We start from the raw sequence: 19,068 nt of genomic DNA, 5'->3' as shown, positions 1-19,068 counted from the left end.
GGCTTCACACGGCGTGTATTTCACTGGGCGAGAGCGCCGACCACCGACACCACACAGACTGCACGACATATTGAGCGGGGAGCAGCCGGCCGCCGCCGGAGGAGGGAGGGCGCGCCACCAGACAGCTGGGTTACCCGGTGACCCGACCTCGGGGTACAGGAACCCGGGCGGTGGAGGTGGACTGCCGGAACACCCGGCCCCAGCAGTGTGTGACTGGTGGTCTCCTGCGGTTTCGACACTGGTCTGGCGGCCCCTCTGGCCCCGGTGTGCTGGTCTCCTCTGGCCCGGTCTGGTGGTCTCTTTGGCCCTGGTTCAGAAAACTGGCCCTGGTCCGGTGGTCCCCGTTGGTTCCGTCCGGGAGGTTCCTTGATTCTGGCCCAGTGGTTTCCTGATTTCGACCCGGTAATTCCCTGGTTCTTACCCGTTGGTTCCCTGGTTCTGGCCCAGTGATTCCCTGGTGCTGACCCGATCCTTTTCTGATCTTGTGGTTCCCAGGTCCCAACCCGGTAGGATTCTGGCACGGAAGGGGTTCCCTGGTTCTGACCCGGTGTTTCCCTGGTTCCTGTCTGGTTCCCTGGCCAAAGGGAGTGTCCTAGTTTGCCCTCAGGTGTGCTGGTGGGGTCCCACACGTCCACAACATGTGGCAAACTGTAGTAGCAGCTGACACGACACACAACAACCTGCACGCCCGTGCAGTGTGCACACACACCGTGACACACACGCCCAGGCGGCTCCTGCTGGCCGTACAGAGCCGGCTGGCGGGGCCAACAGCAGGACACAGCCCCCACCGGCCGCGCCGACACCGCCGCGCCGCGTCTCATTGGTCGACAGCCGTGCCGGGTCAGGTCAACAGCAGGTCAGGTCGGCAGGTCACGCCCCGCCGCCGCAGGTCGGCGGAGCGGGTCGAGTCAGCTAGTACCCGACACTGGTGGTCAGGCATGATGTTCTGATTTGGTGAAATTGAGCCAAAGGTGAAGCCTTTTTCCCAATGTCTTTTATTGACCCGCGACCCACCGCCACCTAAGCCTGGTTTCCCGTGACAGCACAGCTACAAGAAGGAAAGCAACAGAGAAGCAGCAAGGTACCGATGCCTGCTTGAGCAACATCGAACAACCAGATACAGTCATCATCCACTGGTGTCCTTGGTTTAACATCTAAATTATGGCCGTAATAACTAGCTCCTTGGAACAGTCTGGCAGGTATTCATTAGTAGCTGCTCACAAGTGTTTGTGGCAGGCTAGACAGGACCATGGATGATGACTTCTTAATACTAATCATAACCTAAGCACCCACCAACGCAACTATTCTAGTGCACACGAATTGCCGCCGGCAAATGACACCGTTTTACACCCGACGACATGTATGTCGACATTGGTAACAAGATGAGGCGGTCCCGTTTTAAAATACATTTTGTGGGGACTGCGCCGGGAACCACAGAGAAATCACATGGTCTCGCCGCCGAAGGCTCGGTCCTGGCCGGAGCCGGTGGGAGTGGGACGGTGAGGGCGCCGGCCGCCGTCCCTGCCGCCGGCCACAGCTACCGCGGTCCGCGGCCCAGTGGAGCCGGCGGGACAGAGTGGTCACGGCACCCGCCTCAACCCCCGCAACACCCCACCGGCGCGGGCTCAGAGCCGCCCTTCGACACCGTCCTCCTTAACTATAATAAAGCGTTTGACGCGACTTTGGTTGCACACTAACGCGACGTCAGTGATACAATGTTTGACTTATGCTACCGATACAAGAATAAACTCTTACTTCTAACTGGATATTTCCCGAACCCGTTCACTTCTAATCCGCAAACATTGCTTATGTTACCCGTTTGACACTATGCGGAAAGCTAGCTGTGAAACCCTACACCTACATGGCAGTAAAGCACACCCAACCGAAACAAACTGCAAGCAAACCTCTCCTCTTAGTGACGACTTCAGTGGTTCCCGTACAAGTAAGGAACATTACAGATGACACCCTCTGGGGTTAAGGCCCACGGACATGCGAAAGACAGGGTACAAAATTTGATTGTTTAGAATCACCGAGACCTATGAAGACAATCTGCAATCCTCCGCTATTGATTCACGGCGCCTAAGACTGATATGCCAAAGTAGTATGCGTGCGAACTTAAACGGCGTTACATTTGTAAATGTAGCGTATGGTTAGGGTACTAATCTCAATCAGCTAAACCAGTGCCCTAGGGTCGTTCCAAATGCCTTCAACTACATTGATGTACGCCGGGTCCGAAAGATTGGTTTATTTATTACAACAGCAGAGCACTTTCTTTCCACGGAACGCGATTTTGCAGTGAGCGGAGTTCGTTGGCCGCGCGCGGTGGTGAACACTGGCTGGGTTGCAGGTAGACAGAGAGTAGCAGAGAGTGAGACGGAGAGAGGCCCATCGGGGCTCTCTGGAGCGTGCGGGATCGTGTGAGTGCCGATTCGGTCGCCTGTCCGCTGCCGGCCGCGTCTAGCGGCAGTGGCAGTTCTCTACCCGTGCCTTCAGCTCCTGGTTCTTCCTGTTCAGCTCGTCCATTACTTCTCGGAGGGCGGCGTTCTGATGGCAGGGGCGACCGGTCAGGTTATTGTCACACAAAGTCAGGTCCAGACACAGGGGAGCACTGCCGCTTCAACCCTATTGGCCGTAGTGTCTAACGATGGCGGCCATATTGCGCAGACCAGGAACCGACTGCCGCCTGTGTTTAGGAATAGGGAATTCGGGACCTCGATTTACGTTTGCGGCCGCCGTATCCGTTACGTTCAAGCTACGTAGATACGGAACCCGGCATCTTACGTAGAATTGAGTGGGGAACACGATCGTATCTTCAGAATTCCTCAAATTCACTCGCCGGACCTACATTTGCCCCGGCCGAGGGGGTTGATTGAACCCACCTCGTTAATGCGCCGCTAATTAACCCTATTAGTGGCAGGCTCCTGGCTACCCCTATTAGTGGCAGGGGGGCTGTTTACGACCCCCCCTCTTAATATCTCGAGATCTAACGGGCCGATTTTCAAAATTCAAACGGCATTCGATTTCGCTCAACGTGATCTACATTTCTAAAAAATAAAAATTAAAAAATGTCAATAGGGGGGGGGGGGTAGAGGGGGGTAAAAACGGGCAAATTGCAGATACATTTTAGACTGTTTATGACGGCCAGGTTTCTGAACCAATCTTAACGCAACTTTTGCCGATCGATAGAGAATGAACCAGGAATTCACATGGATCCTAGAAATATGCATTTTCAAAAATCATAGGCGGATACAGATCATTGAGATTGGGGGTACACAAAAAGTATAGTAAATAAGGTTTTTGTTGGTACTGTTTCTAAAAAGGGTGGTAATGGTCTTGTTATGTTACAATTTTCTTATGAGAGAACGACTACAATTGTATTGGTCATGCATAGGCGGTGTCAGGGCACCTATGTTGGGAGGTAAAACATAACCCCCCTTTTTGGACGCCTGGATCCGCCTATTATAGCAAAAACGTGTCAAAAGAGGATGCACAATAACTGTATATGTTATCACATGATACCTTTCATTCACTGTTCGTAAAACTGGTGCAGCATCGTGATCTTCGCCCAAATGACTCGCTTCACGAATAGGACCCCCCAATTCCCAGTGCTCTGGAGCCGCCCCTGGTAAAGTTATGAACTTGAAATTTTCAGGGGATGTGCCCAATTTAGTTTTAGGAAAAGTCAGAAAATTTCAGCATCGTAGCTTCAGCGGTTTCGGAGATATTCCCGAAAAACCTGAGGGGTGGATAAAAACAACCCCCCCCCCCTGCCACTAATAGGGTTAAACTAGAATTAAGCGGTAAAGTGGTCGTATGCGGCAAAGTATAACGCAGAGTGACTAGTAGGAACCCGCTGTAAGGGTCTAAGGTCAACCGGTGACCTCTGAGGTCAGGTCAAGTGATCTAAGGCACGGGTTCGATTTTTGGTAAATAACTCCGCCAAAAAATGGCCATAGAGCCGCGATTTTGGCATCATCGTGTTCAGCTAGCTCAGGCGCATCGAGTGATATACTTTTTGTTCGGGTCAGGTCAACTTAGGGTGTTGACCTCAGGTCAAGGTCAGGTCAGCACCCCCAGGTCACGAAGTTGGTCGAAAGAGGTCATGTCGCATATCATTCGATTCGGCAGGTCTTCCTGAGCCCATTGGTGGCTTTCCCGACTCGCTAGATCAATTTGATCGGGAGTTATTGAAGAAAAATTGTGACCCTTATGACGTCACAAATGACGTCACGCAAGGGCAACAATGCAAATATGAAGCATTGAACCTTGCAAAGAGTGCATGAAATCATGATTCTATACCTACCTATGCTTGAGATAGTTTCAGATCATTCTCGGCGCCAAAATAGCAATTTTCATATTTCCCCATTGGCTTATAAGGGTTTAACCCGCGCACCGACGGGGGGGGGCGGATATCCGCCCCCCCCCCTGAGGTTTTTCGCGAATAGCGGGAAAACCGCGGCGCGTAGCGCCGCGAAATTTGGTATGACTATAACCTCATCAATTTTACACATGGTGTGCAAGTTTGAACCTCCTACCTTTTAAGGTCCGGTCACCAGGTCACTTTGAATGACCCAACCTCAAGTCACTTTTTTGCAACTTTGTCACCGTGCCAGAGCTACAGTAGATGTCGGAGGCCTTTGAAACTCGCAGGATATTATGAGGTCATTAGTAGCTACAATTTGTATATCTCGGAATTTTGATATCGGTGACCTAAGGTCAGGTCAATTTCGCGACCTCCCCATTATAAGTCAATGGGGGAAAAATCAACTCCCTGTTTTTACCACTAAAACGGGTCGGAATGGCCCCATATACCATACATGACTTCATATACGATCAACCTTCACTACCTTGAGGTCTGATTTGCTGTTGGGCAGCTGTGAGGTCATGTGACGTCATCAAAGGTCACCAAAGGTTTTTGGCCAGTAACTCCGTACAGGAACAAGATACAGACGCGTGGATGGTCTCATTGTGTTCAGCTCGTCAAGACGCATCGAATGATATACATGATGACCTCGAGGTCACGTGACCTGAGGTCAACCTTTGACCTTGACCTTTCGAGGTCAACATATATATCATTCGATGCGGATTGACGAGAGGATCACGATGATGCCCTTAGTTTGTTCCTATCTTGACTAATTCGAAAGTTATTCGAGAAAAACTCTCTCCATATCTAGCGCCGCCATTTTGACTTTTTCGACCCCTGTGACGTCATCTTTGACCTGACCTGAAAATGACCTTAGTAAAAATTGTAGATCTTGGCCGTGCGTATCCGATGCCGTTTACCGCTTGTCGCTATCTTGCTTCGTTCTCGAGATCTCAGGGGGGGGGGCGGTCATCCGCCCCCCCCCCCGTCGGTACGAAGTTGGCGCAGACCCCCGTCGGTGCGCGGGTTAACGTATTAGTTCCTTGTATCTGAGGATTTTTTAGGATTTCATCTTGTTCTCCACTCAATTCTGCGTAAGATGCCGGGTTCCGTGTCCACATAGCTTGAATGTAACGGATGCAGCGACCGCAAACGTAAATCGAGGTCCCGAATTTCCTATTCCCCAACACAGGCGGCGGCCGCTTCCTGGTCTGCGCAACATGGCGGCACCGTTGGACACCATCTGGCGGCCGATGCGCCTTCCACATTATAGAGTTCAGTGGGTTCAGACAAGGCCACAGTGTTGAACGTGAAAAGGTGGCTCATCTGTCCCGTTCATCTGTTCAACTCCCGTCGCGTCCGGTGCTCAGGAAGTTATGCGACCGACGTGGCCGAGCATAAAAAGGTGAACAAGTCGTGCCAATTACTAGTCGAGCAGAACTTTCGTTATGTAACACGTCAACAATAAAATTGATAGCTCAACTCATCTTCAAATAACGCACATTATTACGCATCTCATCTCCAGCAAACTATGGGATAAAAGCGCGCGGATACGAGGTAAGGCACCAATTACCGCACGGCGGAATAAATGTGAGAACAGCTGCGCAGAGCAGGATAAGCCTACAAAAAGCGCAGAACAGTGATGAAGCGGAGCGCTGTTACAGCTGAACCGTTTTACAGCGAAAGGCCGTCTTTCATCAGGTCGGCCTGGCGCAGCATTCAGCGTTGCGTAATCGAGGCCTGTCAGGGCCAGGGACTGCACTGTCGGCGGCGGCCACCTACCTCCTTCTCCAAGAAGTTGGCCCGCAGCGCTATCTGGTTCTCTTTGAGACGGCGGGCGTCGCGCGAGCGCTTGGCGGCCGTGTTGTTTCGCTGGCGGCGCGTCCAATACCGCTGGTCCTTCCGCTCGTCGGGGACGATCTGGAACGGCGAAAAGACAACGGTGACACAGCCGACACGAACGGTGACGCACTTGACACACCATGACCTAGCTACTGACACTGAGCTGACACAATTGACACACCTCACACAGCTGACACGGCCACTATCCCGTGACCTGGCTACTGACATCTCCCGTTGACACACCTGACACACCGTCACCCAGACGCTGACACTCCTGACCTCCGCTGACACGCCTCACACAATGTGACCTGACAACTGACATCTCGCGCTGACACAGCTCTGACATCCCCCTCCGCCCGCCGTATCGATGTGGTGTCAACCGGCAGCGATTGCGTGGATAAGCTAATGCGTAACAACGGGGGGGGGGGGGGTCGTATAACGCACATAGCCGCATAGACCGAGATGGCAACAACTATCTGCCCGCATAGTTAAACCTCAATTGCGTTTGTTAACTAGGTCATCTCAGGTCAAGTGAAGGTCATGACTCTGCAGTGCGTGTCAGGCAAACACAGTGTGCGAGTTGCGAAATAATGTAAATAATTACTAAGGCAATGGACGATGGGCGGACCGCACGATTGGCGCGACAGCAGATCAGTTGGCCAGATAGTAGACATATGTGGACGAGGGAGGCATCCAAAGACAACAAGAAACGCGAACCGGGTCACGCACAAATGATTGATTTTTTAGTGATGAGCCGTCACGCATTTCAATTCGACGTTGGCGCAGATCCGGGTCAGCCGCTGCGGCAATAATGACATTGCTACAACTATCATAGATCATGCGAAAGAATTTGAGCACAAAGAATATGATGTAACATTTTATGTAATAGAATTTCTGCAGGGACAGGAAACGGTCGGTTATCGCACAGGCGATTTGATTGCATAACGTTGACGGTCAACCGATGATTATCCTAGCCTACACGTGTCTCCTACCGTTCGCCTCAACATGTACGGACGATGTGAAATCAGTTCGCGATAAGGACCATATGAGCGAGCGAAGCTTTCGCTAGTTCTTGCGCAATCCATTCGGGTCTGCAGCCGGGTTACGGAGATTATGTCAGAGTGCAGCGCGGGGGTCAACCGGCTGGAGCTGCTACAGGGCCCGCTGACGTCACCGGCGAGAGATATACGCCAAGTGGGTCGACCCCCCCCCCCCCCCCCGGCCCCGACCCGACCCGACCCGTTGCACGGAAGCGCGTTTGCACCGTTGCGGCCGCACACGCACGCTGCGGAACAGCTGGCCTCGTGGCTGCGGCCAGCCGCCTGGCGATCCGGGAAACGGTCGATTAGGGGGCCGACAGCGCGGTGCTATTGAATGAGCTGCAGCACAATCTCTGTGTCTGAACGGCACAACGTTAGGATACGATGTCCACATAGGTGTCACTTTAAATGTTATTTCTGTAGCCTGTAGGACTTCTACATATTCCCAAATGACCACCGTTTGGTGTCGAGACTGCCACCAAAGCAACGCCGAATCGTTTACTACTCCTGAGGAGATAGCACCTTACGGATATCCCGCGACAATTATTATATGTGCAGTTTTAATTCATGTGCAAGACGCAAAAACGCGTGTGAACAATTACCAGTCCGCCAGCACCCTCTCCCAATCACCTGAGTTACATGACATAAAACTAAGGCCCGCAGTTCTCACCTGCTTTTTCGACTTTTTGCAGATAGCCTGTGGCTTCAGCTCATCGTCTGAAAACTGGTGTGTCTGAGGGTCAAACTGGGTGCCAGGGACCGTGGCCAGTGCCAGGTCCGAGGGCGACACCTGGAACTCGACCTTGACCTTGAGAGGGGCGCCGCCCTCCTCACCTGGGGGTCACAGAGTACACGACGATCACATACAGGTCACGCACACTCTCAATCTCAAACGTCTCATTCCAGTCGTAAATAATGGACAGAGGACTTGCATAAATGGCATGACATCAGTCACTGGCCAGGGTTGAACGTTTGACGTCCGCGCGAACCGCGAGGGCTCCACGGCCGGCCGGCCGGCCAGGTCACCTGGCCTTGGCCCTTGAGGCGCGGGTGGGCCGACGTCCCAGCGCGTGCAAATAACGGTTGCTGAGGCGTCTCACGCCCACCCATCATCGAGTTACATCACAGTGCTACGTCTTTCGGCCAGGCAGGCCGCCCCCGGTGGGCGCCTATCACTGTCCGGGAGTCACTCACCGGCTCTGAGCTGGTCCCGACCGGCCTGGTCGGGCACCCGGTGCTCGTTCAAACGACAGCTGGGGTGCTGCTGCTGCGGGTGCGGCTGCTGCGGGTGTTGATGCTGCTGCTGCTGCTGCTGGTGATGGTGCTGCTGCTGGTGCTGCGGGTGGCGCGGCGGCTGGTGCTGGTGGTGGCCCGGCGGGCCCAGCGCGCCCGGCCACGGCCGCTCCTGCAGCTGCTGCTGGTGCAGGTGCTGCGGGAACTGCTGGGGCGGCGGCGGCGGCACCTGCAGCGGCGGGCTGCCCGGCACGCGCTGCGGCGGGCTGGAACGCGGCTGCGAGACGGTGTCTGCCTCGTTAAGGAAATCCTCCAGGTCTGTGTACTGGGGAGAGCACAGACGGGGGACGGCGTACGCTTCACTCAGCTGTAGTACGCTGGTCTGTTGGTAGCTACTTCGGAAGATAACGATATCGAAGGTAGCACCAAACATCCCATTTGCCGACCTCATCTCATCAACAAGAAATGCCATTTACAGTATTGGGGCAAAGAGGTCCTCGCTTAGTTCTTAGGAGATTTAAATTCTTTACGCTGAATGTGCTTGAGACAAATTATCTAAAAACCGTTCAATTTTCAGTCTTTTTATGTTTCTCAACTCACCTTCAGCTGCTGATCCTTTTGCGAGTCCCACAGACTGGGGCCCAGAAAGGCGGCCTGAGCATCCACGGGGGGCCAGGGATCGCCATCCTTCTTCTCTTTCTCTGCCGGCGAAAGAACAGACAGACAATGAGTATAAATGGAAGACGTCATCATCCTTCGGAAGAAGAAACTAGTGGATTGTAGAGATGGCCGAGTTATCAAACCAACTTGGTGACATACTGCAGGAAGAACGGTCGCTAGACGGCCCAAGGTGGTCAACCGGACCATTCGATTGCCACTATATAGACTGATAACGGACTGATCTTATAAATCGTCTGACCGTGCTTGAAAGCTGATCGGCCATCCTACAAATCAGTCAAAAGTAAGGACACATCGACTGTCACTCATCTAAATGGAGTGTCTGAATGAGACTCAACAATCAGTCGAGTGTCCAAATGGCAACAAATCGGTCATCTAATGGTTAGCAATGTGGAATGACAAGCAATCTGGCGGGCAGTATAAGGACTATTAAACCGGCTTAGGGCTGAGATATAGAACAATGGGCCGTGAGTCGGCTGGGATGGGAACTAATGGGCCGTGTGGCGGCGGAAAGGTGCCCCGGCGGCAGTCTGATGCTCGTTATAACTCAGTTCTTATGCGGCCTAAGGCGGTCATCGGTCCTTGCCAGGTCTCACGGCACGACAGGGACCTATACGGGGAGAAGGGTTCGCTTTTACATTTCGTTATGATGCAGTCTCGGCCTCCGCTGGTAATGACAACGTTACAACGACCCGCTGATGGTCAGCGAATGGTCAACCCTTGGATATAACCGATGACTGCATTTGTGGCGTTTATCCTTTAGGACTTTTTCATACCTAACTCATCTTCATTTGTGCTGACATCTGAGGCATTTGTACCTACCTAAATAGCGGTAAAAAAATAACAGAACTACGTTTGCTTGCGTGCCACTTGATTTCACTTCTTAATGAAGTTAAAATTTGCATAATATTTACAAATCTGTTGAAAGAAATACTACTTCAGTCACAGAAATACACTCAGACTTATATAGTTACCTGTCTTCTGCATCTGTGACTTCAGGCAAAACACGTACCAATAAGTACGCGCTGAAAAACGCTAAATTTTTATTTTCGTACTTACGTCACCAATTAGCAAATTTACTAAATGTTGCAACCTGGATTTCCGGACTTATTACACTTTTCACGTTAAACGCATGTTTAAAGGTGGTTACAGTGGCGAATCCATAAAGGCATTGCATCGATGCGGGGAGACAATGGTACCTATGTCCTAGGGTCCTACCTACTCCCAAAAAAATGTCGAAAGTCACAAGACACTAAGCTGACAGATTTTACTTTCTTGTGCGTTTTTGTACTATTAAAAGTAAAATCGTATTATAAAATAATAAGTAGGTACTCTTTCCATGTGAGGAAAAAGACAAATATTTATTGATATCGGGTAGGTACTGGAAGATGGCATCAATCTGTCCCTAATCCTCCTCAGACTCAAGAGTGACTGGCCGAATATGCAGTCAACAGAAAGCAGAAAGGATTGTCGAGTTTCACGACATTTTGTTGTTTTAACGGCCCGCAGCCTCATAGCCGAACGTAGTCAAGCCGGTTAGGTACCATTGCAAGCTTTCCATCTGAGTGCCAGCCGGGTTTTCTGTGCCATACTTTCACAAACACCAAACTTCACTGCCGAGTATATATTGGTAATACAACTGCCACATTGATCCTCGGTGCCTCGGTGCCGCTCATGCCTCCCGGCTGGCGCAGTCTCCTGTGCAGCCGCAGGTTCGCGACATCCTCCCTTTCAGCTGCGCACCGTCCTCTTGTCCAGACGCTCCCTTTTATGTTCTGACGTCCCCCGTCCTCTTGGCGCAGCTTGTTGTACGTGCATCAAAGTGCGTGTGCCTGAGCACTCCCTCGTTCGTGCACGCACCGTTGTCCGTTCAGCTGTGAGGAGATTCAGGACTGGCTTTGGATGGACACAGCGGCTTCAAAGTGGAGCTTGATTGGCAGTGTACAGGGTGTCCCATAAGTTCGTTCTCACATTTTATTTGCATGTGAAACAGAGTACTTTGTGTTTTGATATATTTATGACCCCTCAATGTGCTCCCCATTTAATAGGCAAACACATGAACACATGCTGCGGCATGCCAACCGGCATGTTTGGCTGCATAGCAGGCTTAAAGTTAACCCAGACTGACTTGACATGCGCCGTGAGCTCCTCGAGGCTGGAACAGCGCTACGCTTCGACGAGCCTAAATTTCAGCATAACCAACAATTTTTTTATGAAATTTTGATCCGATGAGGTGCCTGGCATGTGGTCTTGCCACAAACGCCTGTCACAGTCTCCTTCCACCGCTTTTAAGCTTTGCTTGGCCTGTGCACTGATGCACTGTCTTGCCTGAAGATGGGCCTACGACCTCTCGGATGCCATTTTCTCCTCTATAAATGTGTTCATACTCGCGGTTCGAGTTCAGCTTGAGGGCTGAAACTCCTCCTAGATTTTCTTGGAAAAGCATTATGCTTCCCAAACCTGTTTCTGGGACACCAACCGCAACCTGGTCAGCGTCTGGACGCCTATAACCCCACAATACCGTGATCTTGGCCTTTCGCATAGGAACATAACGGGACGAAACGGAGGCCTCCTCCTTCGCCCTTATGGGGTTGTTTTCGGGTTTGGACGGGTGTTTCATCTCGAGCGTGGACTAGTTAGTCCAGATGACCTGGTTGATGTCCTCAGCCCTTTAGTTTTTTAGCCTCAGGCATAACGAAACTCATGTTTGGCCATTTTAAGACGTTTTTGACTGTTTTGAGCCCTCCGGTAAGCAAAGCTTAAGTCACCTTGAGTTATGTACCCCGTAAGAACAATTTTAGACAGCTGGTAATCCATCCTGAAAAGTCCTCTTACCAACTTTCTAACCCTTTGACCTTTTTGATGGCCACTTTGGCGCTACACAGTTTTGGCCACATGGCTCACTCCTGAGAGCTGACAAAAAAGAGGATAAACTTGCAATGATTGACTCCCGACAAATCATCGGTGTCACTTGCTGACTGTGCGTCCAGTTAGCGATGGACATTGTCTACAGACTGGTAGGCCTCAATCACCCTCAATCGTCGCGAATGGTCACGTGCTGACTAAATACCGAGACGTACCCGTATTGGAGACCTCTATGTTGCGGCGTTAGCCGTCTGTGTAGGAAACGGGCTCTCTAGCAAAAACTATTTTGTCTACAGAAATTAGTTACTGTGGAGCATATTTCTACTAGCCATGGCAACCACGGAAGCTCAGTAACGAACCAATTTCAGCGTGCCTTTAAGCAAGAGAGCCTAAAAACGTAAAATTTAGGTGAGAACGAACTTATGGGACACCCTGTATGTACCTACCTGGCTTGGATCTAATTGTCAGGGACTCGTGGATGGTAATATTTAGATAAAATAATTCACCCCTAAGCTGGGTCTTCATTGAATATAAACGTATAATATTGACTGGTGGTTGAGTCAAACAATTAAATTTTAACCACATTACGCCTGTCTTAAATCTCACACCATTATTCATTTTTGCCTTTTTTAGCCTAGGCAAGTAAGAAATAAATCAGGCAAGTGTGGCTTTAGTTATTAGTTACTTACCTTCAAAGATATCTGCTCAGGCTAAAAGGAATCGAGTCTATCGGCGAAATTTGGGGCCTGCAATTTCGTTTTTTAGCCGCAAAACGTGATACTAGGAATGATAAGCATTGGTACGAATTCACTGTAAACAAATTGCAATCGTCTTAGCCCAATTAGGGTTTTCACGAGGATTCAGACGCGATCTTATAAGACATATTCCATGGCTGCTATCTGCATATGAAATATCCATTAAACGTGATTAAACGTGATTTTTAATAATTTATGATATCAAGCATGTCTACAAACCATACATTTCGAGTATTTAGTTGAAAAGTGTCATTTTTCAAATACGGATAAAAAATGCTGTCATTTTCACTTTACCTGTAGGGGAGAGCGGGGAGAGTTGTATCATGTCCAAGTTGTATCAGGGCGAATTGTGCCAAACTTATCCAATAGATAGCGCTCGTGACACGACCAGCCAACGAGGTTTTCCGGGCGCCATCTTTCCCTGTTCTGTCGTGTGGCTGGGTGGACGCGTCTCGAGATGAGAGCCGATTTTATGTTTTTTTAATGTCCTTCTAAAAAAATGAGTTGCAAGAAAATGTGTGTTTTGGGCATTTAGATGTGCACGAATTTGAAAGATCTCCGTAGCGGTGGTGAGGGTAGGTTCTAAGGCTGCGTGAATGAAAAAGGATTTCACCAGCTGTCCGCTGTTTTTGAGCACGAGGATGTTTTTTCCAAGATGGCGGCGAGGTACATGTTGTATCAGAGCCGGGTGGGGTACCTATGTTGTAACATGTATGTATGTATGGGCATGTTGCTTTTGATCGCGAAAGCTAAGCCCTGTCTCGCGTTTGTAGGTAGCTAGTCAATACTCGTTCCATTTCGGCACAATGTGTTGGCTTCTTTGCTCTTAACGGGCCACTTTTGCATCTAGTCTGTTGATGTTTCGTTCGTTTCGATGTTTCGTTCGGATTGCATTGACCTAAGTTTGGTCTAATAAAAGTGAAGCCTTTGAGCATATACATTGTATTAACCCCATTTAATGTTGTTGTTATGTTCAAAACCAGTAGCAAGCACACTCCCTGAAACGTGAAATACCTAGTGATACAAATTACCCCACCATGTGATACAACTCACCCAAGCCATGGGGCAAGTTGTACCAAAAACATCGTTCTACTCGGCAGACCGTAGAAGAAAAACTGGTAGAGGTAGCGGAAAAGTTACTTTGCACAAAAAAGCAGAAGAATCAAGGAAGGAGATAGTATGGAAATAATGAGTTTATCACGGATAGTTACGAGGTTATGGGTCTCGGAGTAAAAACTGATACAACCCACCCCACTCTCCCCTACTGTACAGTCTGTCTTGAAAGTACCGCAGCATGGCAGAGTGGCGCTGGTGGGCCGGCGCAGCGGAGGGCGGTCAGGTTTGAGGGCCACTGGATCGCCTGACCCTTGGGGGGGGGGGGGAGGAGGGAGGAGAGGGATGGGCGCTAGTGAGCGGGCTCTCGGTGCTGGCAGGGCGGCAGACAAGGCGCTGTTTTATGAATACTTATACAGAGACACCAGCTAAGCGTAGTAATTCTTTTCCTGACATGAAAGTTTTGATAAATGGAAATTGATGCTTCCTGTTCGAGCCTCGCCAGACATTAACGTGTTACACATGTAACTCGGCCAGAGGGCAGCGGGTGCGGCCTCCGTCGTTTGGCTCAGATTAAGCTAGGGCTTCCAAAAAACTGTGGTTACGAGACACAGTGACTGGTAACTACTTTTAACATTCCCAGTATTGGCCGCTTTATAGCGTCTACTGATGGAAATGGTCCGTAGGAACCCGCCTTACAGCCGTTCGGCTCCTGATCGGCCATGTAAAATGATCAGGTCGGCCCTGATCATTTCACCTGCTGGGACCTGATGTTTCCAATCACAAAATGCCTGAAAACGCGTAGATGATATGCGCTGACATGCATGGAATCGGCATCTTGGCCTGACATACATAGTATCGAGAAAGAGGTTACAGGTCAAAGGCCATTGGGTTCAGGGTCATATTTTTAGGGAAGATATAACATTGATCAATTCGAAGATATTGAAAGTTTTGTCGTGGTCGGTCGGTCGGTCGCTTTTTACGCGAGTTATTCGTGAAAAAGCCGTGAGGGACGCATCGGTTTGAACTCTTCCTGTAAGTTTGAAGGTTAAGATCTCGGGTCAATCGCTGATCTCTCGAGCATTATTCAGTGCCGGCGAACATTATAACTTTTTCTGAGGCTAGGACACTACAACGTAATCTAAGTGACCCGACCTTGAAAGATCTGGGTCTGATTCATTCCGCCCTCACAAGTGTTAAGAAAAGATTTAAAATCACTTAGGGGAAGCCGGGGGAAGCCCGGCATAGTAAGCTCTTTTTCATTTTTATTACATACCATACGTGATGTATAAAATGTTGATATCCTGCTAGCTAGCTAAGTTCATTGGCCGTGTTTTCCCAAAAAATCGGTTTCGTGGAATAAGTATAAGGTTGAGAAAATCGAGTTTTAAAAAAGTGTTGATTTTTCTGGGGTAAGCCCGGCATAGGGGTAACGCCGGCCACCTCCCCAGCGCTTTACAACGAGTGGATGAAACCATTATGTGTTTTCCAAATATTAACGGAAAGTGAAATACCTATCAAGGTACTGATTAGCTCTGGACATCTTATAGTTTATGTCACTACTGGTATTTTAGCTAGCGTCTACTACATATACAGTACAGGTCGATGAAAATCGTGATGCAAAATTGACAAAAAATGTGTATTTCAAAATTCCTTAAAATTTATTTTTATTTTTACCTTAATGCATCATATTGCATGTCATTCGACTCGGCTGATGAAGAAGAACACAACGACACCATTTTTGAAGCTCTAGCTACATTGTCTGTCGCGTTATCTGCAAAAACGTAGTTTGACCCTAGTTGACCTTAAGTGACATGACTGGCTTTGTCTATGATAACATGTTTATTTTCGAAATTTATCTTTGATCTAGGTGTAAACCAAACCTGCTCAGTACCTATTATCTCATGGAAAACAGTGGTTTAGTGGCATTGCTCTCGGTTGGGGGTGAGCTTGGCCACTCGCCCGGGGTTACCCCAATGTGCTAATTTTTATTTTAGAACAGCGATATTCGAAAAAATGTCATACTTAAGCCAGCCTGCCTCGTCACCCCTCACTACAAACACTTAAACGGTCCTTACATAACATTCGTATAAATATTAGCACTGTATGGTATAACATTAACAGTGCAAGATATCTCACTTTTTAGCTAAAAACCCTTAAAATATCATTTTTGCGCTATAACTTTAACAATATGCAATTTTTGTCAGCCTTAACTTTTTTGCTGGCGTTACCTTAGCTGCCACGCTGAAAGGACAAACAGTTGAACATTTTATTGTGAATAATTTAGCCGGAAACGGGGTGGCCGGGCTTCCCCCGCTCCCGGGCTTCCCCCGGCTTCCCCTATCAGGTATGGGTGGAGGGATGTCGCAGCCCCGCCCCCCTCCAACGCAGCAGTGTGCAGAGAGCCTGCTTTGTTAAGTAATAAATCTAGCCAGCTACTTTGAAGCCGAAAATATAAAGAAAAGAGGTTCTGAGTCGCGACGGCGCTGTTCCGACTGCAACTCTAAATCTGACTTCGGCCTGCTGATCGGCTCCGACTCCGACTCTGACTCCGGACCAGTGCACTGCCATAAGCTAAACGTATCACTTGCCGGTACGGGGATGGACGCAACTCTCCCGGACTGCTTTGGTAGCTAGACTCTGCAACATTTGTTGGAGTCTGCTAAAATTTTCAGCATCTTATGGAGGGAGAGGGAGAGAGAGAGAGAGAGAGAGAGAGAGAGAGAGAGAGAGAGAGAGAGAGAGAGAGAGAGAGAGAGAGAGAGAGAGAGAGAGAAAGAGAGAGACAGAGACAGAGACAGAGACAGAGACAGAGACAGAGGGAAAGAGAGGGAGGGAGAGAGAGAGAGAGTCAGGTCAGGTCAACCGGTAGGGGTTGTGACGGGTATTCGTAATACGTGTCAACCGCCTCTGACAGCTTCGTAACATGTTATGAAGGCACCAAAACTACTTCATAAATGTTCAAATGGTTGCTAAATTCGAATTCAGCTCCAAAAACTAGCCTAGAAACATGTAAAACTCGAAAAAGTGAACCGAGGTCACCCGAGGTCACCAAAGGTCAATGACCTGACCTGACCTTCAGGTGACCTTGACACCCACCCTCATGTATGGGAGCAACATCAAATCACATGTTTGAACGTTTGAAACCACGAAAAGCTTGCAAACGCGCGGCTAATGCGAGCCGACATACGCCGAATCGCGATTCCGGCCAAACATGGTCTCGGAAAAGAGGTCACAGGTCAAAGGTCATTTGGGTCAGGGTCATGAAATTTTTCAGGGTAGGTGTAAAATTGATCAATGCGAGGATACTGTAAGTTTCGTCGCGATAGGCCGTTTTTTACGCGAGTTATTCGCGAAAAACCTTAGGGGGGTTGCATCAACCCCCCCCCCCCTTTGCCGGCGAGGGTTAATATGCCGCTACCTGTTAATACCCATTATCTCAGTGACCTCCCGCATAAATCCGCATAACTCGTGTTTGGTATACAATTATCAAAGTGATCGTATCCTCTACCTGGAAGTAGGCGCTACGAACAATGGCTTGGCCATTCGATCGTAAAAAGAAAATATTTGCCTGCAAGTTTTATGGATAGGAAACAAAGAAGTATAATGGGCTAGTTATTTTGTGATGTTTTTTATGTAGCAGCCATTGGTTGTCTATAGTTTGAATGGTTCGAAACGTTTTTTTTTTGGCATGATAGTGATTATAATTTATACTTGTAATGAGATGGAAGAAAAGAAGACGAAAAACACCCAAGTGTAGGATAGGTATGCTTTGGCTTCCTTTAGTTATGAGCAAAAGCCGCAAAAGGTTTCCATTCCATCTTACTTCCATTGGCTTTCGCTTTTCGTGTTTCAATCTCAACAAGGGTGGTGAGAATGGAATTTCTTTTTTATCTCGCATAAATAAATCCGAAAGAAATTACCTTATCCTAAGTTACTGGATCAGTCGATCAGATTTTAACCCATAGTTCTGAGATTTTCGACAAAACTACTACGTTGGCATTGTTCTGTGTTGTTATTCACATCCTTACTTCAGTTTTATTACATTTATTCTGTTCCGTTCCATGATCGTAACTTATTGTTCAATATGTGTCATGTTCTGATAACAATGCAAGCAGTCGCGCTCATCCTTTAGATTGGCTACGTCTGTCTTTTCGTCGAGAATAAAACGGTTCCAAGGGTGATCCGGCCACCGGGGGATCGGCCGGGCCGGTCAAGTTCTCCACTCATGCTCGTAGACGGCCCGTGCCCCCGGGCGACAGGCGCCGCAGCGGGGTGGAAAGAGTAAGGGAGAGCGGCACCCCACGCGACCTGCCCGGTCACTCTCTCCTGGCTCGCTGCCGTCACGTGCTCTGGGGCTCTCAAACCACCGAGCTCCCGACCTTTAGTTCGCCGGGCCGCCGCAGCCCATGCTGCGGTACTTTCAAGACAGACTGTACCTACTTGTAATGCCCATAGAAAAGTAAATATACGGCTCGTTTATCGTCTGAAATATCGCCAATGCTGTAAAATCTGGAACTCAAAAAGCTGCATTTAAAATTCGTTTAATGCCTTCTGGCTTCTTTCATCCTATTTGCGTAAAGAAATGATTCTTTTTAAAATATGTGAAATAAAATTTTGCAATTAAAACATTTGGCCAACTACCTAAGTGATTGGTTGAATGTTAAAGTTGCCATCAATTTTAAACATACAACATTTAGGTAGGTATATTTAGTTCAAAAGCGTTACGTTAACCCGGCAGGCGGTGGGCCTACCAGCCACCTTCCGCGCGGTGGGGGGGGGGGCATTTTTTTGCCCCCCCCCCGTATCTCCGAAACTACTGGACGGATCCGGAAAATTCGAACGGCGTTCGATAGCCCGTCAAATTTGTCGAAGGAAACCAAATTTCATTGACCTCGGGGTCACCGATGACGTCACAGATCAGGTCAAAGATAAAATATTTCACCGTTCACGGGGCTTCTAGGGAAAGCGCTATAACACCGAGTAAAACGCATTTTGTCGAAAATCAGCGATAAGGCGTCAGTTGTCTAGTACATATGTTGCTATTAGAGGTCACTGGTCATACCAGGTCAGGTCACAGGTCAGGTCACCAAAGGTAACCAAGGGTCACCACATGAGCCCAACTTTACTAAGGTTATGCTATGCATGTTTTATGGCCAGTTTTTCATTTCCAACTCAATGGCTTTGGTTATAAGACCATCAGGTACGGTTTAGGTCACGTTCTGTTGGAGGTCAGGTC

General features: G+C 49.1%; 1 protein-coding gene across 5 annotated transcripts in view; it reads right to left on the bottom strand.

Annotated features, from left to right (window-relative positions):
* Positions 1-19,068, bottom strand: part of LOC122370372 (hepatic leukemia factor-like) — a 60,806-nt gene continuing 41,738 nt past the window's right edge. For 3 of the 5 annotated variants that reach the window (XM_043345913.1, XM_043345910.1, XM_043345912.1), the window contains exons 3-7: positions 9,079-9,179; positions 8,440-8,803; positions 7,916-8,079; positions 6,146-6,283; positions 1-2,544 (exon numbers count right to left, since the gene is read on the bottom strand). In XM_043345913.1, coding sequence (XP_043201848.1) covers positions 2,458-2,544; positions 6,146-6,283; positions 7,916-8,079; positions 8,440-8,803; positions 9,079-9,179 — 854 coding nt within the window. In that variant the 3' untranslated portion in view covers positions 1-2,457. The remainder of the gene's footprint in view (positions 2,545-6,145; positions 6,284-7,915; positions 8,080-8,439; positions 8,804-9,078; positions 9,180-19,068) is intronic. The other 2 variants (XM_043345914.1, XM_043345911.1) reach the window with 1 other exon arrangement.

Source organism: Amphibalanus amphitrite, unplaced genomic scaffold (assembly GCF_019059575.1).
Source record: "Amphibalanus amphitrite isolate SeventyFive unplaced genomic scaffold, NRLGWU_Aamphi_draft 001127F_arrow, whole genome shotgun sequence".
Classification (NCBI taxonomy): domain Eukaryota; kingdom Metazoa; phylum Arthropoda; class Thecostraca; order Balanomorpha; family Balanidae; genus Amphibalanus; species Amphibalanus amphitrite.
This window is presented reverse-complemented; position numbering and strand designations above follow the sequence as displayed.